The sequence below is a fragment of the Drosophila subpulchrella genome, chromosome 2R (assembly GCF_014743375.2).
Source record: "Drosophila subpulchrella strain 33 F10 #4 breed RU33 chromosome 2R, RU_Dsub_v1.1 Primary Assembly, whole genome shotgun sequence".
Classification (NCBI taxonomy): Eukaryota; Metazoa; Arthropoda; class Insecta; order Diptera; family Drosophilidae; genus Drosophila; species Drosophila subpulchrella.
Window position 1 is genome coordinate 18,210,903 of NC_050611.1, and position 15,153 is coordinate 18,226,055.

Below are 15,153 nucleotides of genomic sequence, written 5' to 3' on the forward strand. Positions count from 1 at the left end.
TATAGTAGAATATTACAAATACAATGTGCTTCTTGCCCTTAAAACCTATAGTTAATGGGGACTTTAAGATGTACGTAAAACTAACATCAATCTTTACATAGAAGTAAGCACTTGGGAATTATAAATTTGAACAGGAGAATATTTTATGGCATACTTTTAGGTGGACACGAATAAAATGTCCTTGCTCTTTATAAGATTTAGTGTATTTATTAATGGGGATTTTAAGATGTACCTAAAATTTACACTACTTTTTATGAATTTAAATAGTTTATAATCTTTATCTCAGAAATAAGCACTTGGGAATTATAAGCGCGAATAGGAAAAATATTTTATAACATACTTTTCGACGGACAATATTTAGAATTGGTTAACGTCCTTCCTAAGCTTATGAAATGTTGCTAATTTTTGAAGGGAGGTTTTAATCTCAAATTTTTTTCAATGACTTCCAATAGATTTTCCTCAGTGCACTTGCACACACAAAGACAATCGCGCTTTCCCCAAAACGCAGCCCCGATGACGTGTCCATGCAGCCCCTGTCAACATGACCCCCGACCTTCGACCCCAAACGCATACACAAACAAAACCTATCCGAAGGGGGTGGCTGTGGGTGGAAAGGGGGAGGGGCAGGCGCTGGGAGATGCGGCGCCAAATGCTGACGGCGCACAGAGTGACCAGTTGACCAGCCCTAGACGAACGTTAAATCGTTAATTGATTACGGGACAACATTGATTGTTGTTGTTGATTTTTATTCCCCGTTTTTTCTCGCTTTTCCTAGATGTTTTTTCCCTACCATTTTCCACGGTGGACGTGGAAGTGGAAGTGGTAGCTTTATTTGGGCAATGGATTACGCAGTGGGTTTTTTGCAGGGGCGAACTCGAACTCCCCCCCCGACTCTAATGAGTACGAGGATGAGCTGGAGCTACAAGAACTGGATGTGTCCTGGAGCATTTTAAAACTAATTGTTAAGCAAGCGGGCATGCCAGTCGAACGAATGAACCAACGAACATCCATGTCACGTACGCACAAACCGCAAATACAGACAATCTGGTCGAAATATAACCGGCAGCCAGTGAACAGGATGGAAATGGATTCGAGGGATTTGGTGGGACTTCGGGGCTCCAAAAACGTTGCTTTGAAATGGAGAACGGCAGCAGTGACTCCTGTAACTGATATTGCAGTTAAGGCGGTAACGAGTCTGCCGCCCAAGGAGCATAAAAACAAATCGACCGCTCCTGCTGCTGCTGCTGCTGCTGCCACTCAAAATTCTGGCCACCCAGAAAAAAGGGCCAAAGGGCTGTTGGCCAAGCATGAAAATAAAATACGAATGAGGTAGCAGCAGCATCAGTTAGCCAGCAGTACGAGTGCATGGCCAACTCCTGACGAGCATTTTAAGCAGCAATTATTTACTTTTACTTGATGCCGAATGACAACAACAGGGAGTTGGCATAACAAGGCCCTCGTAGCATAAAATTCAATTTAACTATTTTTGCAAAATTCATTACCGAAAATTCGTAGCATAAATTCCAGCTGTATGAATGCATTTCCCAGGGAATAGCACGGGGTGTAGGAAATCCGAGGGACTCGAAAAGTCAAGGCACCAGAAGCAGATATGGAGCAACATTGTCTAGGTTACTAATTGATGAACTAGAGTGTACGGTATAACACGTGTAGACCAAGTTTCCCAACAAATGCCAGGCCAGTAACTAAGCAAGTCAATACACTCAGCAAAAAGTTTGGCAGGAAAGTAAAAGCTTGGATTTTTAGAGATGGATTTCGGTGTATGCAGGATGATGATAATGTGTGAGTCTTAAATACATTATAAAATATATGAAGGAAGAGTCTGTAATCTTCGACACTTTAAATTTTTAGAATTTTATTTAACCAAAGTTTCAGAATTATTTATATTTTATTGATGATAGGACATCCATAAAACCAGCTTTCTATTGCCAACTAAAAAATTTGAGTTATAAAGACTTGAAGTTGGACAAATGATATTTTTTGTGGGTTTTCTTACTTTTATCAATACATTTTTCCCTTAAAACAAGGGCCTTCTGCTCAGTTAGAAGAAAGTTTAAAAATATATTTTCCTGGAAAATTTTGAATTATAGAATTCAAAACCGGTTGGAGCAAACATTTGTTTCAAGAAAAATTCAAGTTAAAGAAGTATGAAATACGGATTATATGGAACAAGTTTGCTTACAGTACTTTTTTGAAAAAAAAAATGTAGTTAAATTTCATTGACTGTGCTATAAAGTTCTAAATAATTCTTAGAAAAGGTTTAAAATGTAAATGCGGCTACAAAATACATTTTTATACCAAACCGAACATTCTAATGCAGGGCCTGCACTTATTTTCTGCGAGTGTAGCAGCCACCACGTAGCGCTTTTTATTTTAATTTCCGCCTAAAAGTATGCAACAAATTGAAAGGATTACACAAAAGTTTATGCAATGCAGCAGGAGCTGCATGAGCAGCAGCAGCACAGGCAACAGCAACTGCAGCACAGCAGCAACAGCCAACTTAAAACGGCAAGACAAATGCGACAATTTAAGCGCGTTTTGGACCGCTGGCACGCCAGCAACATGGCATAAAATTAATGTCAAGCAAAATGGGGGAAACAGCAAAGCAGCAGGGGCGGCAGGGGCAGGGGCATGGGCAAAAGGGGAGCCGCAGGGGGCCAAAAGTTCCCGTTCGCCGCCTCTGCATCTCTGTCAGCCAAAAACTGCTGCAAAATGATGTGGGCCGTGCCGGATCGGCTTGACTTGGCTTGCCAGCTAGCCATGTGTGTTGTGGGCGTTGCGAGTGCAACAACTTTTGTTGCATATTCAGCAGCAATGGTTGCAACATTAACAGCAGCAGCAGCAACAACAGCAACAGCAAAAGCCAGCGCAATTTGGTTGATTCGAAATAAACTTGGCAACGCTTATATGGCCGCATTTTGTGGCAAATAAACTTGCAACTGCCAGCCATAAAAACTATGTCGATGTCGACAAATTATGCACGACAGTATAAAATCCTTCATTCAGCTGAAATTTAGCACCGACTTGTCAGTGTGACTTTTAGGCGCCCGATGGTTGCCTCACAACTGGGCCCAAAATCCGAATCAATGAAGCATTCCTGGGGATTTTTGTCATCGGAAAACGACCTGGTTTCCAGTTGCACTAATGATGGCATATTGTGCGTGTGTGACGATGAGGATTTTCCTTTTTGCTGATTTTCCACATTGTACCGTCTACTGACTGCACACATCAGAGGTTAAAAGATGGCAACCAAGCCGCACAAGACATTTCTTTGGGTTGCATGTGCCACGGCAGACTTGCACCCGATTTTGATTTTTCGTATTGATTTATTTTTAAATATTCCTAGTACCTATACAAAAATTGTGATAAATAGCTCTGAAGTTTTCCTTCTTTTTAATAATGATATATTAAAATAGTTTTATTTTGTTTGTGAATACATAACTCTTTGCTAAAATGATTTGCTAAAGATTTCCAGGCTGGCTTTTTTTTTAAAAACCCTTTTCACGAAAATTCTAAACCGTTATTTAATTTCTTTTTTTCTAAAGAAAATGAATAAATGGCGAGTTTTATGGAAATATTGAAGAGAATTGAAACTGGACTTGGTCATTGTTGCCATCAGTTCAATTGTGTAGTTGCAAGTGAGATGGCGACCATGAAAGCTATATCGAAGCTATTTATATTGCTGTTCCTCGGAATAATAATAATAGTAGAAACTACACAATTGCTAGACTACAAATGTACGCACAATTGTACAATATCGGCCAAAAGTAATTGGCGGTCAAAATGCCGTGAGAGCTCTATGGTTCGCGTATTTAATGCAAACTCACTGTTTAAAAGAAAACCAAACCTTGTAAGTAAGATTGTCTGAATTATAAGTCGAACTGAAGTAAGGTTGTCTTTCTATCAGTTTCGTCAGATTGAGTGAATGCATTAATAAAAGGCATGGGATGTCCTACATACAATTTCAAAGCGATAACGGAAGCTAACTTCGGCAAGCCGAAGGTTGTATACCCTTGCAGTTATAATTATTAAATTTAAAAATTCAAAAAAATGATATTCCCAATAGTACAAGATAATATGTCAAAAAAACACCGAAGCTAAAATTAGTTTAATATTATTTTCCCACCAATTTTCTGATTGTTCCTATGGCAGCTATATTATATAGTCGTCCGATTTTGATAAAATTTAATTCGAAACTCACAACCAATTAAAAAATGTTATTTCCAAGCTTAGGAGGTTATTTGTTAAAAAACACCAAAGATATAATTTAAAAAAATTTTTTTATGATTCACTGCGTTGCAAACTTCTGACTGAAATCATTATACCCTCTGCAAGGGTATAAATATCTAAAATCTATCTAAATATATAATACCTTCTTTCAAAAAATGGTTTACTTATGCTAAGCTTCATTGAATTGCAATCAAATATATTTCCTCACTACCTTAATGAGAACATATTGTCTTGATTACGTTTTTCATTTCATTTGACTTAAAATAATGATAACAAATTTATAAATGATAAGAAATTTTTAAATTAAAAATATTTATTACTCAGAACTGATAAGAAGTGGTCTTATTTTTTTTTTTTCCTGATAGTTCGGTTTACGATTGTACATCTCAACTGTATTGAACATTCTGAATTTGGTGTAAAAACCCTTATTATAGGATGGCAATCTATTTTCATATTAAAATTAGATATTATGTGTATTGCTGATATGGTATTGTAATATAATAAATAAATTATTTTATAAAGCATTTCATATTGGAACTAAAACTAAAGAGTCTAAGAGATCTGAGGACCCCAACTGATTACCTCAAAGAGGATTTGGAGAAGTTCGTCGACGTTGATACTTTTTTGATTCAATTTTCGTATTGGGGCTTTCAGTTGTTCGGAACGCTGAAAAGAAAGCAGTTATTGATATAATATAATGGAAATTAGAAAGATATTTCTAAGATCTTACCCTGGCACGCTGCACTAGCTCCTTAAACTCTTTATTCCTCAGGGCCTTGTAGAGTCTGGCGAATTCGCTACTCTGTCGCATTTTCTGTGACATTAACGAATAGATTCTGGTCCTGGGCAAACTTTGAATAACATCCCGAAGGAAGGTAGTCAAATCACGCCGCAGCATTAATTCCACAGGTACAGTGCGCGACAGTTGATAAGCTTGCAACCGAGTAGGTAAACTATCCACAAGAGTAGTAATATCATAGCCCGAACCGTATTCGGTGACATAGTTAATAATATCCACAAAATCGGGAGCGGCACGAATTTGTTTCCAGGTCGTTGTAAACTCATCACTGCGCACAAACTCAACTGCCTGACGGAACTTGGGATCGAAGATATAGTATCTGGCGGCAATAAATCCAATTCTTCGACGTGGAACCAGTGCTACGAAATCCTTGAGGTCTGCTCGCAAATCTCCAGAAACTGAGACCCAACAAAAGATCGCTGAGATCCCAAAAATAACCGACACGGAGGTGGAGAAAGCCATTATGCGACTATTAGACTTTTAAGAGCAGATATTGCTTATATACTGCTGTGGGTACAATATTTGTCTTTGTCTTTTACAGAGGGGGTGTGCCAGGTGTTAATTGAAGACTGTCACCCGTCTCATCAACTATTTAGACCGTAGAAACTGTTACACAGCGGAAAAAGTATCTATCTTTATAATAATAACATGTTTGCTTATCTAAAAGTTAAAATAAAAATATTTTATATTAATTAAACTTAAGCAAAAAACATTTATGTTGTGATTTTGCTATAGACTAATCTTTTCTTATTTAAAGTGAGATTGTTAACCAATTGATAAAATAAAATTCAAAGACTCTTAGGCCCACTTGGATTTCATATTATCCCAAAGTGTAAATCATTATAACATTAATTTTATTCCACTGTATACTCTTACTTTCACCAGCACTGGGGATAAATACACTGGCTACTATCTGTACTCAGTATTCAAAGCAGCGACTTCGCACATGATAAACAAGATGCATGGTCAACAAACATTGGCCAAACCTCGATAAATCAAGTGAGACATTCTTTTGTCTGGCCCAAACTGACTGTAATTGCTCCCATTTGTGCATTAAAAATAATGATTGATTCTGGCTCGAAATGCATTTCCTATCCCAGTCCCAGACAACCCGAGCTACATTGTTCTGTTGTCTGCAGAAGCCGAAAAATTAGAATTCAATTGCGTGATTTATGCATTCGGAAAATTTACGAGCCTTCTGAGAATTCCGTGCCTATGTGCACACCCACCACTTTGAATCGAAGAAATCTGCACTTCATTAAAGCCAACCACGGAGCATTTGTCTGTGCACACATTGTACGGAAGCCAAAGCTAATAAAGATTATGAATTATTTCTTAAATTGAATTTGGCATTTCCAGAAAACTAAATGGAAAACCTAATTAAGTGGCATTAATCATGTTGTATGTACCAAATAATGTATTTAAACTAAATTTATTTAAGTAGAACCATAAATAAAGTTAGGTTTAAATATTTGTCAGACGGATGTAGCAAGATGAACCTCTTACATAAGTAAACTCAATAGCGGAAGACATTATATTCCTTAAGGGCAAAAGAAATCATTTATATAACATTGAAACGAATGATTTACATTCAGAGATTAAAAGCTTACAGAAATAAATGGTGCTAAGAATGCAGCACCATTTCCTCCTTTAAGAGCATAAAATATCAATCTGATTCTGCGGAAACTGTTGACTCACCGATAAGAACTTCGTTAATGCTTCGTAATTTAATTTACAACTCATTAATCAGTTGCATTCGAAAGCTTCAAGATGCAGCAAACTGTATTCGTTGTGTTACTAGTTTTCTTGATTCATGTAAATCAAAATTACACGGGATTTGCTTACCTTCTGGAAAATAATTGCGGCTCATCGAAATATTCCTACCGAATTACTGGAGGTCAAGATGCTGACTTGATGTCTGCCCCATGGATGGCTTATTTACATACAAACCCCAGATTTATTTGTGGCGGATCGCTTGTCAACCATTGTTCGTACTATAAATATAATAACTATTTAACTGCAATATTTAATAAGACAATATTGTTCAAGATCCCAAGAAAAGTTATAATTTTCAGTCGATATGTGATATTTGTCAACTCATTTAGTTCTTAATCATTTTTTAGGGTTTGTTCTGACAGCTGCACACTGCTTTAAAGACCATAATGTCAGAATGTAAGTGATATTTTTAAATGCCATAACATCCTAATCATTTGTCGTTAAAGATTTGTTCGATTGGGAGAGAACGATTCAAGTCAACGAATTGATTGCGATAACTACGACTGTGCGCCAGCACATTCTGAATTTTGGGTGATGCAAAAGTTCGTCCATCCGTACTACAAAACAGCCCACTATTATGACATAGCTCTGGTCAAACTTAATCGGAACGTTATATACTCAGGTAATCCAGTACCCCGTCTGTCTCACTAATATTAAATAAGATTTCTTTATACAGAAAGCATTCGTCCGATTTGCGTGATGTTAAATCCGAAATGGCAAGGATATCTGGACAGCATTCGATACTTCATTATATCTGGTTGGGGTGCCACAAATTACACAGATGTGAGCGAAAAACTTCAGATAACCAAAATTCCCCAGATTGACCGTTTGACCTGTCGCTCCTGGTATGGATATGTCGTCGATCGTACCCACATTTGTGCCGGCGAAAGTAAACATTACGTGGGCAAAGGCGATTCTGGAGGTCCACTGGGTAGCATGGTGAACTATGGTTATGATAGACGTTTCTATCAGTTCGGCATTGTGAGCCATCTTCGAAAACCTTTCCAAGGCGTTTCAGTATTTACGAATATTTTGAGTTACTCAAACTGGATCTATCAAACTATAGTTGTCAATACCAGCTATTAACAGAGGGGTCTTCATTAAGGAGTGCAAATGTGTTTAAAAAAATCATATAACTAAAAATACTTCTTCATATATGTATTTCTTATATATTTGTATTTCTTAGTGCACGCAACCAACAAAATAAATTAATTTTGAATAAGAAGTTAAAAATTCTAAGAATCTCGATTAATTTTGATTGTTTTCCTCAACTTACTGATAAAGGGGTCAAGAGACGTTGATAAGTATGAACATATTTACTTTTAAAACCGATAAGCGGGCTCAGTTTTATTTGAAAAGCTCTATGATGAAGAACATTCTAATTGTGCTCCTTTGTTTGACTATTGGAAACCAAGTTTTGCATGGATCAGCCAAATTACTGGACCCGAATTGTCTGCCCAACCGAATTCAATATCGAATATTTGCTGGAACGACTGCTGAATTGAATTCAGCTCCATGGATGGTGTTTTTACATGATCGAATGGATTTTGTTTGCGGCGGTTCTCTAATTACGAGGGGTTTGTATGTTTTTTGTGGTTTTATAAAAACAATCATCTTGTTACTGAGTATGAACATATGTACTATATAATTAGAAACATTTATTTATTATTTTTTATTTACTTTTTCATTTTAGCCTTTGTTCTAACCGCTGCACATTGTGTTATTCCCACTCCCAAGCGATTGTTAGTACTCTGTTGAGCTTTTTATAAAAACAAAGTTCTTATTGTTGTTTTATGAACATAGAATGGTTCGATTAGGCGAGTATGATTGGACCACCCAACTAGACTGCTACGGTCCTTTTTGTGCCCCACCCTATAGGGAATACACGGTTATAAAAATCTATACGCACCCGCGGTACAGGTCGATTCCTGACCATGATATAGCTCTGCTGAAACTGGACCACTCAGTGCTATTTTCAGGTAATAAACTTGTTTACGCAAATACCTCTAATCAGTTTCAAAAATCTCTCTTTTCACAGAGACCATACGACCCATATGTTTGATAATGCATGAGAATCCGGACGAATGGTATTGGTATGTGGATTCGGTGAAGGAGTTCACTCTGACTGGTTGGGGTGCAACAAAAGCGCATCTGGTTAGTCCCAGGCTTCAAAAAGTGAATCTCAACCAAACCGATCGGGGAATCTGTCACGATCAATACGGATATGCCGTCGATCACACCCACATTTGTGCCGGAAGTTACGAGCAGTATGCCTGCACTGGAGATTCCGGTGGCCCGCTCGGATTGACGGTTACTTATAATCAAAGGGAGGTCTATGCTCAAGTTGGAATTGTTAGTAGTGGATCCAAAGATTGCAGAGGAATAACCGTCTTCACCAACGTTCTAAGCTTTACCCAGTGGATTGCGCGGACCATTTCTTATGACGAGAGATACATGACGCCTGGAGTACAGCAAAACTATTAAAGATTTTTACAATACATATGTATATGGGCTAAACATTTTATTAATCACAGTATTTCTTCTGACGTGAACTACTCAAACGATAAGGCTGCTACGAAACAAACATAAAACATTTTTATAATTTGTGGTCATTTCTAATCCATTCAGAGGGAATTTTAGATTAGGATAGATGTTTCTATGGAGACATTTCCGACCTGAAAAATATTATCTATCTATTTTTATTTTTTTAAATCTTTCCCAATCGGGTTTCTTATTAAGAGCAACACAGCCACAAGATATTCTATATATGAATATAGCCATATCAATGAAAAAACTCTTCCCGATCGTTCTACTAAATTCTACAGTTTCTCAATATTTATTATATATATTTTTGAATATCTCGCTTGCCCACATTAAATCGACGGAACTGGGTTCCATTCATGTTATTAAAAATGTTTTAGATGATTTGATGGTTTGCTCTGTGGTAAGGCAATAACAAACCGAAAATCAATTCAAGCTCCGAATTAATGTTAAAGCACCAAATCAGTTTTGGGATCTCTTTTAATCTGAAAAGCCGCACAAAAGGCAGACGGCAGGCAATAAATTTGCATCAATGCTGCAACAATTGGCAATATTCTGTGGCAAAGGCAAACAAATAACCGAGCAGAAGGTGAGGGTTCGATTGTGAAAGGATCTTCCGAGTGCCCAGCCGTTTTTGCCACCCAAGTTAGGTGTGTTATGTGGGGCATTTGGTGTTTTTGAGGACAAAAAACGGAAATGGCAATGGAAACGAACGCGTTACGTGTGTTTTGGGGGCCCAAAAGTCGACTAGAGGCCTCTTACCAACCATCCACCACCCACGGACCCATCAGATCCAGCCAAACTGAATTGTTGCGGTGTTGCCAGGATGCCAGTTTACCCAGTTTACAGGTTACCGTGCGTAATAAGCTGCAAAACGCTTTTCGGCCCCCTGCCTTTTTGGCCATTGTCCTCTTTGAAGTTTGTTTATGATTTTCGGATGCTGCACGCACCACCCCCGAAAAAGCAGCAGCACCAAAAAAGCGTTAACCACACTAGATTTAGATTTGGCGTATTAGTGAGATTTATGCATTTAGGAAATTAAACATCCTGTGCGGGTGGACATTTTAAATTTCGCTACCCCAATGCTGACTTAAAGGTGTACGCGGCTCCCTTGGCTGTCATTAATTTGAAATCATGCGTGAAATCGCGTAATGTCGCCAACACGCCCATTCCAATGGCAAGACCCACAGCCCAGATTCTGATTCAGGTCCAGATTCACCGCCATAGCTACATATAACCATGGCAATGGCCATGTCTCTGGCCTCAACATCCGCCTTGCACACTCATTTGTATACAAAAAATGAATGTTTTTGCTTGTTTTTATGCGCCGCCTACTTGCCAGTGTAATCATGTGTGTATGTGTCTGTACGAGCACTGAGCGAAAAAAGAGTATCTTAATGCTTACAAATGAATATTTGATTAATTACCTACATCTGAAGAATACATTTGGTCTTGTAAGTTTTTAAGGGTTTTGAACTATATTTAACAAATATATAAATATAATAAAACAGATATCATTTCAAATATTTATGAATACACCGTAATTGTCTTACCTAAATTAGCCCACTTCATTATAATTCCCAACCCTTTTTTAACAAAAATAATATATTTAAACTTTGATCTTTTAATATTGCCCAGAGCAATCATATCACTCTTTGTATGTTATTCAGCATTGAAAAACATTTTTTTTTTGTTTTTGAAAACAGTTTTTAAAATTCTTAAAATCGAAATTAAGTTTTATCTCTTCTCTACAAAAGACTGCTTTTATCTCTTTTCGAGGTCGCTGTATTCCAAAAAATAATTTCAAGAGTACTTTCGTCTTGATTTCAAGAACGTTTAATCTCGAAAATGTGAAAAGACATTTTCTCAAGGTAAGAACATTTTATCTTATCCTATTTTGGTTCCCAATTTTTATGGGAGTAAGAAGTAATATTTTTAGGGTATCTGTGGTTTATAATCAGCTTATAGATTCTAATTTCTTTCCGTGCATTTGAGCCTCTGTGACTGTGCGATGACTGTTTTTTATTTGGCCCATCAGCACGTTGGCTGGCCCACTCGGCTCGGCGGAAATGCGTTCGACCACATCAATCACGCGACATTGACAAATGTGAATATTTTTGTTGAAAATTATATGCGGTGGGTGGTGGGGGTTGCTGGGTTTCGAGAGTTGGGTGGCAGTGGTGGTATTTTGGGCCGGTTGGCAGAAGGGTTTCTGCAGCAGAAAACCGGCCAAGTGGCTGTGCAAATTATTGGCTACAATAGTGCTTCAAATTGGGCAATTTATTGCTTTATTGCTTTTACGTGTTTCGTCTGCGGCTTGGTTGCAATGTTTTTTTTATATACGCATTTACCCCCTTCTGCAATTCGCTTTTTCATTATGTCGCCTGCAGAAATGCACTTGTTGTTGCAGATAATTGCAAATTTAATCATCACATAAAGTTTCAAGTGCGGCCAGGTTGTTCGTGGGTATTATGGGTAAATAAATTCCTTTGATGGCAGCTCTGAAAGTCTTACATATCAAGTTTTGTTAAGAGTTGTTTGCATAGTTTTATACAATAAAATATTTCTGATCCTAGTAAACTGTCGATTAAAATGTACAACATGTCATCTGGTCAGTTGTTTTGGGTCAGTTCAGTTTCTCGATTCCAGCTCAACGGAGCTAACACAACCTTTGTTTTTTTAATAAAAACACGATTTTTGTATTATATTTTTCAGTCCAGTATTTAGCAGTTGATCTGGTTAACTGTTACACCCACTCGGTCGCGTTACTAAATTGTTGTAAAGTACTCAGAAACTCTCTGTAATCGGTGAAAATTCCCAGCGAAGTTGATCCAAATTGCTGCACAAAATGACTCGATCGCAGGTGATTTCTTGCTTACGCCGTTCCACTTCGGGGTTATTCAGGTGCCAAAGGGCACTCGTTTTTGCCAGAGGACCAGGTTTGCAGCAGGTGAGATATGTTCTTTACTTTGTTAACGTTCTTGATATTGTATATCAATGAAATTCTTGACATATCGGTCGCCATCTTGCATTTTGCTCGGTTTTTCTCTTTCGGAGAGTTTCAGATATTGCTGTCTCGCTCTTATTGAGAACAATCGCGCTCTTGCTTTTTGCTCTCTTTTTTCTCTTTCGGAGAGTTTCAGATATTTCGGTCTCGCTCTTATTGAGAGTATTTGTGTGCGCTAGGCACTTCGCTCTCTTATTCGATTCGAGAGAAATTTGTTCCGAATATTAAATTGATTGATAGTAGAATTAGTATGATTTAAAAAAGAATTCTAATAAATATTCTCAATATTATTTCCCAACCCCCAGGTGAGGTGCAAAAGCGAGGATGGTGGCTGCAACACCTGCAACCTTCAGGGAGTCGTGGTTGGCCTCTATGCCAAGGATGGTGACAAGGGTCTAAAGCTCACCCCGGGTGGCGAGAAGTTCGATGACCGTGTGAGCGGCAAGATCACGGAACTAATCAAGGAATCTGGACTCAACGGGGAACTCGGTGTGGGTCGACTCTACCAGAATATAGACAAGGAATACTGGGCCGTGGCGGTTGTTGGTCTGGGCAAAGAAGGTGCTGGCTACAATGCCGAAGAGGTCATCGACGAGGGCATGGAGAACGTGCGTGTTTGCTCCGCCGTGGGGGCTAGGGCTCTCCAGATGCAGGGATGCACAACTTGCCATGTGGATGGAATGGAATACCCTGAGCAAGCTGCCGAAGGAGCTGCCATGGCCGTGTGGCGTTACAATGTGAACAAGCGCAAGAAGAACCGTCTGGCCATTCCCAAACTGGAGCTCTATGGTTCTACGGATCAGGATGCCTGGACAAGGGGTCTATTCAAGGCCGAATCTCAGAATCTGGCCCGTCGTTTGGCAGACACACCCGCCAACCAGATGACCCCCTCTATTTTCGCCCAGGCCACCGTGGATGCCCTGTGTCCCTGTGGAGTTTCAGTGGAAGTACGATCCATGGATTGGATCGAGAGCCAGAACTTGAACTCCTTTCTCATGGTGGCGAAGGGCTCGTGCGAACCTCCCATCATTCTTGAGGTCAGCTATTGCGGCACTTCGCCGGAGGAGCGGCCCATCCTGATGCTCGGCAAGGGACTGACCTTCAACAGCGGTGGATTGTGTCTGCATCCGAAGAAGGGAATGGACGAATACCGGGGAGCAGTTTCCGGTGCAGCAGTCTGTGTGGCTGCCATTCGAGCGGCAGCTGCTCTATCCCTGCCCATTAATGTATCCGCTGTACTGCCTCTGTGTGAGAATATGCCCTCGGGAATGGCCACCAAACCAGGAGATGTGGTCACCCTGCTCAACGGCAAGACCATGAGGATCAAGGACATTTCCCTGGCCGGAACCGTCCTTCTGGCCGATCCCCTGCTCTACGCCCAGTCGACATTCAAGCCCAAGTTGGTGGTGGAAGTGGGTTCGATGGCCAGTGGTATACGCAAAGGACTGGGTGCCTCGGCCACCGGCTTGTGGACCAATAACTCTTTCCTCTGGAAGAACTTCCAGAAGGCAGGAGCTCTCACAGGAGATCGGCTGTGGCGAATGCCCCTGTGGAAGTACTTCCGCAATCTAGTTTCCCCCCTGTCATCCTACGACATCTGCTCCACGGGAGCAGGACACGCCTCATCCTGCCTGGCCGCTGCCATTCTCTTCGAACTGGTTCCCTGCTCCGACTGGGTCCACCTGGATACCCATGGCACCGGAATGCTGGCCCAGCACGGAGTGCCTCCGTATTTGCTCAAGGACTGCATGACAGGACGTCCAACCCGATCGATCATCCAGTTCCTTTACCAGATGGCCTGCAAGTGATGCATCTTTGTTTAGAACTTGACGAGGGATCCACGGGATCCCGATTTCTGTGAACGTAAATTCGGTGTCCTTCATGTGCTGTGTCACTTGTTCTATATTATCCATTTGACGTCCCTTTTGGGTTAACTGGTAGTCAGTATGGTGTTCAGCACGTATTTGAAAGATGTATTCTGTGGTGTCAGAATGGTTGTAAGCTTCAATAAAATAAAATTCAGGTCACTAAATGAATATAAATTTCTTACATATATAAAAAATATCGGGATCCTAATATTAAATTAAAAACAATTCGGATAGTATTTGAATATATTCCAAACCAGTATGTTTTTAGGGCGGTTAACATTTATATATGGATTATGTAACCTTATCGGACTTAAACCTTATAAACTTTTTTACTCATACGTAATGTTGCCCTTTGTCTAAAATTCATTCATCACCTATGTATGTATGTAAATGAAGCCTTATTCTTATTTATATTTTAATTTTAAGGAGAATAATAAATACAGAAATGAAAGAACCATCATTTTTATATTATAACAGGCATACGTATCGTATGAGTAATATTTAGAAAAACTGAGGCTAGAGTGCATTGCCTAAACACAATTCTTTAAGTTTTCAAAAAGACTTAGTGCTCTTTGAAATCAAATATAATTGAGGGTGGGAGTTTTGAGCACCTTTACGATTATTTTGCATTAAATCAGCTTTAAAGGGATCTAATAATTCATTTGATATCTTGCTATATTTTCTAATGAAACCCAAGTTGCTCGTGACCTAGCTTTTGAGCCACCTTTATGGGCCGCCATTAGTCAGGACTAAGTGCTGGCCAGCAGGACTCGTTTACATATGCCTAATTAGTGACGGAAAAGAAAGCATATTCGGGTATTTCGGCACAGGACCTAATTGCTCCAAGAAAACGCTGGCTGTGTACGTGCTGAAAAGAGATGCGGGGCCTATTTCACATTCCTCATTAATGCGCA

At 39.3% G+C, this 15,153-nt stretch overlaps 4 protein-coding genes across 4 annotated transcripts; 3 read left to right on the plus strand and 1 right to left on the minus strand.

Moving 5' to 3' along the window:
• Positions 1-4,800: 4,800 nt before the first annotated feature.
• LOC119550992 (protein G12) lies at positions 4,801-5,698 on the minus strand. Its single transcript, XM_037860038.1, has 2 exons — positions 4,979-5,698; positions 4,801-4,914 (listed from the first exon to the last, which is right to left on the minus strand). The coding sequence occupies exons 1-2, from the start codon at positions 5,507-5,509 to the stop codon at positions 4,801-4,803; spliced, it is 645 nt and encodes a 214-aa protein (XP_037715966.1). The 5' UTR covers positions 5,510-5,698.
• Positions 5,699-6,811: 1,113 nt separating this feature from the next.
• Positions 6,812-8,008, plus strand: LOC119550777 (serine protease grass). Its single transcript, XM_037859707.1, has 4 exons — positions 6,812-7,034; positions 7,171-7,219; positions 7,270-7,445; positions 7,500-8,008. Exons 1-4 carry the CDS (start codon positions 6,818-6,820, stop codon positions 7,907-7,909), a joined length of 852 nt encoding a protein of 283 aa, XP_037715635.1. The 5' UTR covers positions 6,812-6,817; the 3' UTR covers positions 7,910-8,008.
• A 177-nt stretch (positions 8,009-8,185) lies between these two features.
• Positions 8,186-9,325, plus strand: LOC119550429 (chymotrypsin-like protease CTRL-1). Its single transcript, XM_037859096.1, has 4 exons — positions 8,186-8,400; positions 8,517-8,565; positions 8,627-8,802; positions 8,862-9,325. Exons 1-4 carry the CDS (start codon positions 8,187-8,189, stop codon positions 9,305-9,307), a joined length of 885 nt encoding a protein of 294 aa, XP_037715024.1. The 5' UTR covers position 8,186; the 3' UTR covers positions 9,308-9,325.
• A 2,662-nt stretch (positions 9,326-11,987) lies between these two features.
• On the plus strand, positions 11,988-14,403 carry LOC119550295 (cytosol aminopeptidase). Its single transcript, XM_037858889.1, has 2 exons — positions 11,988-12,314; positions 12,677-14,403. Exons 1-2 carry the CDS (start codon positions 12,213-12,215, stop codon positions 14,177-14,179), a joined length of 1,605 nt encoding a protein of 534 aa, XP_037714817.1. The 5' UTR covers positions 11,988-12,212; the 3' UTR covers positions 14,180-14,403.
• Positions 14,404-15,153: the final 750 nt, after the last annotated feature.

Excerpts from the sequence above, each read along its gene's own strand:
- LOC119550992 (XM_037860038.1), bottom strand. The coding sequence starts at position 5,509 with ATGGCTTTCTCCACCTCCGTGTCGGTTATTTTTGGGATCTCAGCGATC. Across the intron at positions 4,915-4,978 it reads AGCTAGTGCAGCGTGCCAGG|CGTTCCGAACAACTGAAAGC; the intron begins GTAAGATCTTAG and ends CTTTCTTTTCAG.
- LOC119550777 (XM_037859707.1), top strand. The coding sequence starts at position 6,818 with ATGCAGCAAACTGTATTCGTTGTGTTACTAGTTTTCTTGATTCATGTA. Across the intron at positions 7,035-7,170 it reads CGGATCGCTTGTCAACCATT|GGTTTGTTCTGACAGCTGCA; the intron begins GTTCGTACTATA and ends ATCATTTTTTAG. Across the intron at positions 7,220-7,269 it reads AAAGACCATAATGTCAGAAT|ATTTGTTCGATTGGGAGAGA; the intron begins GTAAGTGATATT and ends TTGTCGTTAAAG.
- LOC119550429 (XM_037859096.1), top strand. The coding sequence starts at position 8,187 with ATGATGAAGAACATTCTAATTGTGCTCCTTTGTTTGACTATTGGAAAC. Across the intron at positions 8,566-8,626 it reads ATTCCCACTCCCAAGCGATT|AATGGTTCGATTAGGCGAGT; the intron begins GTTAGTACTCTG and ends TTATGAACATAG. Across the intron at positions 8,803-8,861 it reads CCACTCAGTGCTATTTTCAG|AGACCATACGACCCATATGT; the intron begins GTAATAAACTTG and ends CTCTTTTCACAG.
- LOC119550295 (XM_037858889.1), top strand. The coding sequence starts at position 12,213 with ATGACTCGATCGCAGGTGATTTCTTGCTTACGCCGTTCCACTTCGGGG. Across the intron at positions 12,315-12,676 it reads GAGGACCAGGTTTGCAGCAG|GTGAGGTGCAAAAGCGAGGA; the intron begins GTGAGATATGTT and ends CCCAACCCCCAG.